The 8,201-nt window shown below is 42.9% G+C and overlaps 1 protein-coding gene and 1 long non-coding RNA gene across 4 annotated transcripts in view; both read left to right on the plus strand.

Moving 5' to 3' along the window:
* Positions 1 to 2,572, plus strand: part of GRM5 (glutamate metabotropic receptor 5) — a 358,336-nt gene extending 355,764 nt beyond the window's left edge. For 2 of the 3 annotated variants that reach the window (XM_087822195.1, XM_087822196.1), the window contains one exon: positions 1,672 to 2,572. In XM_087822195.1, the coding sequence (XP_087678321.1) occupies positions 1,672 to 2,572 (901 nt within the window). The remainder of the gene's footprint in view (positions 1 to 1,671) is intronic. The other variant, XM_087822197.1, reaches the window with a different exon arrangement.
* A 1,642-nt stretch (positions 2,573 to 4,214) lies between these two features.
* On the plus strand, positions 4,215 to 6,365 carry LOC107532401 (uncharacterized). Its single transcript, XR_001602724.2, has 2 exons — positions 4,215 to 4,277; positions 5,216 to 6,365. It is a non-coding gene; the product is annotated as an uncharacterized LOC107532401 (long non-coding RNA).
* The last annotated feature ends 1,836 nt before the right edge of the window (positions 6,366 to 8,201 follow it).

Here is an 8,201-nt window from a genome sequence, read left to right on the forward strand (position 1 = left end):
AACCTGTAAATAATCTGTCCATCCTTTGTAGGAAGAGAGGTGGGGGTGAGGGTTATCTCACATTCCAGAATTCTGAAGGACAGCAGGGTGCAATGCATTGGACAGATTAAATGGAATGAGAGCCCAGAGAAAGGCAGACCACAGAGTGCAAAGACAGATGAAGAAACTGGAAGCAGCAGGGGAAAGGCAGGAAGCATGTTGTTACAGGGGCTGCAGAAACAGTGGCCTGTTATCGGGGGGTGGGTGTCTCAGGCAGAGTGGATATGGCAGTTGCAGCTCCAAGGCTGCAGTTCAGCCCCCTGACTGGCAAAGGCATGTCAGCCCTCTAGCTTGGCCTCCAGGCGGCCAAGGGAGCAATGGCGACCCAGAGAGAAAGGATAGCTTCCTGTTGGTTTCTCAGTTTGTGAAACACCTGCTGCAGAAGCACTGTGGAGAGCAGGGTGCAGAGCACTAGTAAAACATGGATCCTTGGAACCCAATCCGGGCAGGCAGAATCTCTTGGGATCCCGCTTAGGATATTTGACAAATGCCCTCGATGAGCCTCATAAACAATTATGTTTAATAACCACTTGCCACGAAGATAAAATTGGGTGGCCAGAGCCTTTTGTCTACGGACTGCCCAAGGCTATCTCTTGGGCACAGCACCCCAAACAGAGCTGTCTGGACATAACAGACCCGTAGTTACAGAGATCTCAGGTTCCTTCCTGATGAGAAATCACACCAGGATATCTCCATGTACCATCCCTGAACGTCAGGCCACAGCCTCCGACCATACACAGCTTCAGAGGCCGTTGTGTCATGTTCTCATGGTCAATAGCATCTTCATCAGAGCAGCTTTCAGACCCCAGGATGGAACTAAAAACTGCCTGGGAAAAGAAAGAGGGAGAAAAGCCCTGAGAAATCACGTCAGCCAGACAACGCTCAAGCCCCTCATCTGAAAGCAGCATGCTAGGTGCCGAAGGCAATATACTGCATGCTCCCTCACAGAATTATTTCAAGTTGTAAGCCTAAAAGTAAATTTGTGAGGAAATTTCCTGAGAAGTCAAAAAGTTCTGATTAATTAGAGATTCCTGTATGTGTTCACTGAATTTATATTTTCCAACAAGATAAGCCAGACTAAGTAAAAATCATTTTCAAAGTCGGGAATTCATACAGAAATCTCCAGTTAAACACACCAAGCATTGGCCTGCAGAATAAAAACTGAACTGGAAGCACTGTCTCCTTCCTGGTAACCCTTGCCTCTGACCGCTGACCCCTGACCCCTGACCCCTTTCTCCGGGGGGTTGCTGAGCCGAGGTCCTAGCTCTTTCCTTTCAGACGCTGCCCGCCTAGGAAGCCCCCGGCTGCACCGGGCCGCCCGCGCGCCCGCAATACCGCCAGCCCTCGCTCCTGTGTTTGCGTCTATCCAGCTGTTGCACCCCAGGTCGGCTCGGCACTGCTGCAGGTTCCCCATAAATACTCATCCTTATTACTATCCCCTTTGGCCATTTTCGTGGAAACGATGAAGGCCAGATACAAGAAAGCGGACTTGCACGCGAAACAAAACAGGCGCGCAAATGCCCGTTGCGCGGTCTCCGTCGGGGGTCCCGGGGCTGCCCGGGCCCCGTGACCCCCCCGCCGGGGAACCCGCGGGGCCTCGCTGAGTCACTCTCCTCTCCCTTCTCTCCCCAGCTCCAACGGCAAGTCGGTCACCTGGGCGCAGAACGAGAGGAGCAGCCGCGGGCAGCACCTGTGGCAGCGGCTGTCCATCCACATCAACCGGAAGGAGAACCCCAACCAGACGGCGGTCATCAAGCCCTTCCCCAAGAGCCCGGAGAGCCGCGGCCCCGGCGCGGGCGGCGCGGGCCCCGGCGCGGGGGCGGCGGGCGGCGCGAGCTGCGCGGCCGCGGGCGCCGGCGGCGCCGAGCCCCCCGACGCCGGCGCCAAGCCGCTGTACGACGTGGCGGAGGCGGAGGAGCAGGCGCCCGCGGCCGCGCGCGCGCGCTCGCCCTCGCCCCTGGGCACGCTGAGCCGCGCGGGCCCGGCCGGCCGCACGGACGACGCCGCGTCGCCGCCGCGCCCGGAGCCCGCGGCGCGCGGCAGCCCCTCGCAGGGCTCGCTGATGGAGCAGATCAGCAGCGTGGTGACGCGCTTCACGGCCAACATCAGCGAGCTCAACTCCATGATGCTGTCCACGGCGGGCCCGGCGCCCGGCGCGGGCGCCCCGCTCTGCTCCTCCTACCTGATCCCCAAAGAGATCCAGCTGCCCACGACGATGACGACGTTCGCCGAAATCCAGCCTCTGCCCGCCATCGAGGTGACGGCCGGCGCGCAGCCCGCGGCCCCCGCGGCCCCGCCGGCTGGGGGCGCCGCCCTGGAGACGCCGGCGCCGGGGCCCGAGGCCGCGGCGGGCAAGCCGGACCTGGAGGAGCTGGTGGCGCTCACCCCGCCGTCCCCCTTCAGAGACTCGGTGGACTCGGGGAGTACCACCCCCAACTCGCCGGTGTCCGAATCTGCCCTCTGTATCCCCTCGTCTCCCAAATACGACACGCTGATCATAAGAGATTACACCCAGAGCTCCTCGTCCTTGTGAATGTCGTGGGAAGCCGCGCGGGTTCCCCAAAGGAGCCGAGACCCGAGGCCGCAGGTGTTCACACGGGGACGAGCGTGGGCGCCCGGCTGCGATCGGAGGTGGAGGATGCCCAGCAAAGCCGCAGCGGAAACAGGAGGCCAGCCGCGCTGCGGAACATCAACCGACGACGACACCAACGACAAACCTTCCGGCGGATTTTCTTCCAGTGGCCTTAGAAAACATGGGCTTTTAAGAAACACTGCTATTTCGGAGGGCTGACAGCAGTCTGTTAAAACAGTCCCATACCAAGTGCTTTGCTCCAGGGAAGCAGTGAGTGTGAAACAGCATAACGCAGGGGGGAAAGCATAGTTAATAAGCAACTGTAAAAAGTTTTGTTTGTTTACTTGAGTTCTTTTCCCAGAAGATTCTTTGAGTCACCAAACATGAATGTACATTTTCTAACAAACTCAAAATCTGGGACCAAAACGTCAACCTCTCTCTTTTTTTCTTGTTTTTTCTTTTTCTTTTTCCTTTTAAAGACCTTGAAAAGCAGTACTTTGGGCCCAGTGTTTACTAAGGCGTAGTGAGTGTGCCCAGGAGGCAGAACACACAACTGGACAGTGAGTGGCGCGCTGTTGTGTGTAGGGCTTATATCCACAGACTGACTTTCCAATTTGTTTGTGAAACCCTCTTCCAGAAGCCTGCATCCGGATTCCACCTGTTTATTTCAGTTCACCTCCATTAACCAAGAAAACCAGTGGAAGATTTCTTGACTATTTCACCATGTTGCCAATCAATACTGGAGTAGCAAAAAAATATTTTCTGGAATACTGTTTTGTAATTCCCTCATTGGGGTGCGTTGTTGTAGCTGGAAATTCTCTTTATAATAATAATAATTCTTAAGCTCCAGCTTGGCTATCTCTCTCATGAAATGTGGCCACTCCTCCTTACGAATGCTGTTCCGATAGTGTTGCCAGCTAAAATATTAACATACGCATTTGGGCTTCTTCATACCTTTCTGTTGAGAACCTGATGCACAAAAAGCTCCTCTGTTCTTTTCAAGTCCCACCACTGGAAGAATGGTCCATAGACCCAATGAAGACATTGTCACGTTTGCAGAGACTGTTGTTCAAAAAATTAACACAGTCTTAATACACTGGGAATTTTAAACTGTGTCAAGTCGGCTTAGCAGAGATTTAGCCATGCCAGTGAGCAGTGATTTTAACTTTCCTTGGCTGCTGAAACAGGGCAGCTATGAACTATGACAAATGTAGATTTTTTTCAAAGCAATACAGAATACTAAAACGGAGGAACCTTAACGAATATAAACCACACAGTCTTTCTTAGCCATTCCAAAAAGAGGCAAAGCAATTATGAATATTTTCCTTTTTAAAATAATTATTAGTATAATTTTGTGCACTTCAGACTGTCACTTTTTAAATACTGCAGAAAAGAGATTTAAAATTATAATAGAAATACACATGCTTTGATAGGCTCATGTAGATAGAATTCACAGCTCAAGACCTGCATCCACTGTCATCTCTTTCTTCCTCCCATTACAGCTATCCTCAGGTGCCAAATGTTTTCGATTTTTAAATAAGGATAGTAATAAAAGGAGGAGGTATCCTATAAATTTAAAGTTGAGTTGACCCAGCCTTATACTAAAGATAGCCTTATGAAAAAGTTTTTCTGTGAGGCGGAAGTATATTTTTGGCCTGAGAGAAAAGTAAGTAAAACCTTTTTCCTTTTGCTCAATATCCTTATTTTGTATGTATGTTTTTTGTTTCACATTTACTTAAAAAATGAAGTGAGAAATGGAAATATATCCACTGGCCATAATTTATCATTCTCCACTTTTAAAAGCTATAATAAATATATTACTGGGTTTCCCTTTCCTGATACTTGTTTTAATATTAAATTTTAAATCTCCCAATATAAAATATTAAAAGCTAACATTAATTTACTGAAATATAAAATTAAAAATCCAAACCTCCCATGACAGATTTGAAATAACATTATTAGAGCACCCTAATCCTAAATATGATAATGACGCTCTTGAAACAGAGTGAATCTCACAAAAGTTTATGGTTTCATTGAAAGCAAATGTCTGCCTCTACTTGAAAAACAAATGTAAATATTTCGAAGTATAATTACCCCTGGATCCTCATCAAAAGGGTGGAATTCACCTGAGGATTACTGTCTTGATTTCTTAGGCATTGAAACCTTTCTAAATATGCTTTACCATCTGAGTTTTAAAATTTGTTTCATAAAACCCTTATGTTCACTTCCATTTTATTCTCAAGTACAAGTTTCACTGTATTGACCAACAGAAGAACATTTTTTTACCTTTCTCCACGATCAAATTCCTTTTCTAATTTCTTAGTAACGTATTTCTTTCAAAAGTACATGAATGTATTAGAAATTGAAATTTAATGCAAATAAATCACCATGTAATAATTCCACACTAAATTACAATCAACTCTAAGAAAAGTAATTTATCCAATTAGAGGTGAACAAGATGTATTTTCCCTGTATTTCTGTACCCTCTGCCACTTCATTCTATACATTGTATAATACATATTATTTATTAGTAATGCATTCCTGAGATTTTTTTTTTATTTTGGAATGATGCTAACTCTGTCTCTTTGCCAATTCTCATACCAGGTTCCAAGTAATAAATCTACAACACAAAGAGAACTGAATATTCATTCTAGGGCTAAGATACGAACTTCACATTTAATTTGGGTACCTATTTTCATTGATTTTCCTTGAAAACAATCTGTTCCTGGTGCCCAGTGATAATTCAGCTGGGACTAAAAGGAAGGGGAGAGCACAGCGAAATACTAAAGTTCAGAAAAGTGACCCTAAAGGACAGTTTGGTCCCAGGATGGAAAAAAAGAAGACTTGGTTTGATCACGTTACATGGAGCAGTCTACCTGTTCTTTGATTTGGGGAGAGGAGTGGGGCAGCCTGAGAAGAGCATGTCTGGATTGGGAAGAACCGTCTGTCCAGATTAGGGGCGGGGAACAGAAAGAAGGGAGCATGGACACGAGAACCAGATGAAATTTGACTGAAGCAAAGAAAAACTCCCAAATGTGCTAAGCCTTGATAGTGACAGTCTTCCCCAAGCTACTGCTGCTACCAGCAAGTGATCAGGAGGACTAGGAGCTATTTCTGACTGTAAATGAATTGTATAATGGCTCTGTTGCAGTTCTGTGACTTCCAAGCCAGGAATTAAACACTTATTAAGGGAAAAACAAACAAACATTTCCTATGCTCGTCTCCCAGCAAAATGTACATGTTTTGGAGACTTCAAAGGTATTATCTGAGTTCACATTTAGCCACAGCTTATTAATAACCCTCAAGCTGTCAGAATCTCTATAGTAACCATTTACAATTTTATACTGTGAAAAAAATACAGATCAGTGAAAACCATAACGATAAATTAGAATTCACTTTAAAGAGGGTCTGAGGCCTGGGAGATTCTCTACTATCTGTTGAAGAAAGTGGCATGTATAAAATAGTTGGCTGAATTTCACTGATCTTCCCAATGTGAACAAATATACTATGTATATTGTGTGTATTTCTAGATTTCAATGGCAGCTGCTGGTGGTGTTGTAATTAGAAATCTATATAGAATATAGATGTTTTAGGGAGATGGTGCCAATCCTAAAAGATTTGTGTGGACTACAAGTGCTTGTACTTACTTTTTTCTGCACTTATAACTGATTTGGTTTTAAAATTGTGTGCGTGTATCTGTTCTTTTCCTGTTGTTGCAGCTTGTACTATTAAAACAATAGAGAATGTTAAATTATTTTGATGTGAATTGCAAATGATTTTTTTCATAAAGTTTAACATTTTTATCAGCATTGTTTCGCTTTGTACTTGTATAAATGTGTTTTATTTTAGCATTTTAAAATACACTTGCCTGTTTCTCAGTTGTCTAAATCATGTTATGGTTGGTGTTTGTGAAGTCAGTTACTTTTTGAAAAATATTAAAAAAGAAACTATGATATGACTTTAAGATTCTTCCCCTTAAATGTTTAGAATGTTGTCTTAATAGTGTTTTCTAAGACCCAAAGAGCCATACTCTAAATCTTAAATTCTGAATGATCTACATATTTGAATTACGGGGTTTACAAAGTAGTCTGTGGACAGTAGATTAAAATGAAAATATAAACCAATCACAAACCAACCAGAGATGCTATACCCAAAGATATCTACAAACACCTTTTAAGACAAACTTTACAAACAACAACAACAAGGAAATAATTAAAGCAATAAACCTTGTTTTCTGTGTATGTCTGAAAATATAAATACAAATTATATAGTTCCACAATTGTCAGTGTCGATAGAGGTAACATCACAAAAATAATATAGATTTTGTGTGTGTAGATATATGTATGTATAAACAAACACACACATCCATATAGATATTTCACTTTTGAGTCCATCTGTACATGTTTTCTGTGTGTATGTATTTCTTTATGCATGTATGGGCAGATATACATAATTTTCCTAGAAAAAAATTTACTTGTCAAGTCACTTTTTACTTTGATGGATTCTTCAGTAAATTTACACTCCCTGAACACAGATTAGCTAAAACCAAAAGGCAAAATCTAGGCTATATATTTAATGTGTGGAAGAGAAAAACAAGTTAGATTTTAAAATATAGCTTCTCTTTGCTTCCCTACATTGTAATAATTATTAACTTATGACATATACATATATTCTTATAATTCATATGGAAGTTGATACAGAAATATGTTTGATCTTAAAAAAGAAAGCAATTTTTTTGTGTCCTTTGTCAGACTTTCCTGCTTTAGTGTCTTCTAAGTAATAAAAATAGTCATATGTTTATATAAACTTGAGATCAAGGTGAGGTGTCTGGACAACATACAGAAAATTATCTTCTAAAAATCAAGAGTCTTGTGAGACTCTGTAGAGTCGTGGAAGGCCAGTCCAAACCAGCTAATGCAATAGAAATGGCATTGAATTAAAAGTCAGGACCTATTAGCCTGTCTCATATGACCTTGGATAAATAGACTTCTCTATAACTCAGTTCCTCTTTCTTTAAATGCAGAAGTGAGTAACAACAATCTGTGAGATTTCTTTCATTTCCATCATTCCTGGTATATGATAAATGCTCAGTGGATAGTATCTGTTTTTAGTGGCAACATAGACAGTTAATATTCAGCAGGCAGCTTAGATATGTTGTGCTCAGTATTTCTTGTAGAGCTATATAACCAATTCTTGTCCAACTTAAAGCATACATACTTGGGGGAGGGGAGCTATTGACATTTGAACTCATATGCACCCTTGGAATTACCTATCTTAGAATGACTTAGAAAACTAACCTGAAACACCACAGAAAGAATGCTTTTCATCTTTAATTATGCTTAATGCTGGCCAGTTTTTTGATTATCCTGTATGTGAATGATAAGTCTTAAAATATAAGTAATTCTAAAACATTTACTTTTTCTAGGGTAGCTAGCTAGCTAGATAGGTAGGTAGATAGATAGAATTATATTAATAAAATTATCTCCTTAAAAAAAAACATAGTATTTACAGATTTTTCTCAAAGTATTTCAAAGTTTAGAATCAGTTACATTTTACCCTGTTTATTATTTTTTTAAATTATTTTAAGAGT

The sequence above is a fragment of the Miniopterus natalensis genome, chromosome 11 (genome assembly GCF_054644295.1).
Source record: "Miniopterus natalensis isolate mMinNat1 chromosome 11, mMinNat1.hap1, whole genome shotgun sequence".
In the NCBI taxonomy this organism is placed as follows: domain Eukaryota; kingdom Metazoa; phylum Chordata; class Mammalia; order Chiroptera; family Miniopteridae; genus Miniopterus; species Miniopterus natalensis.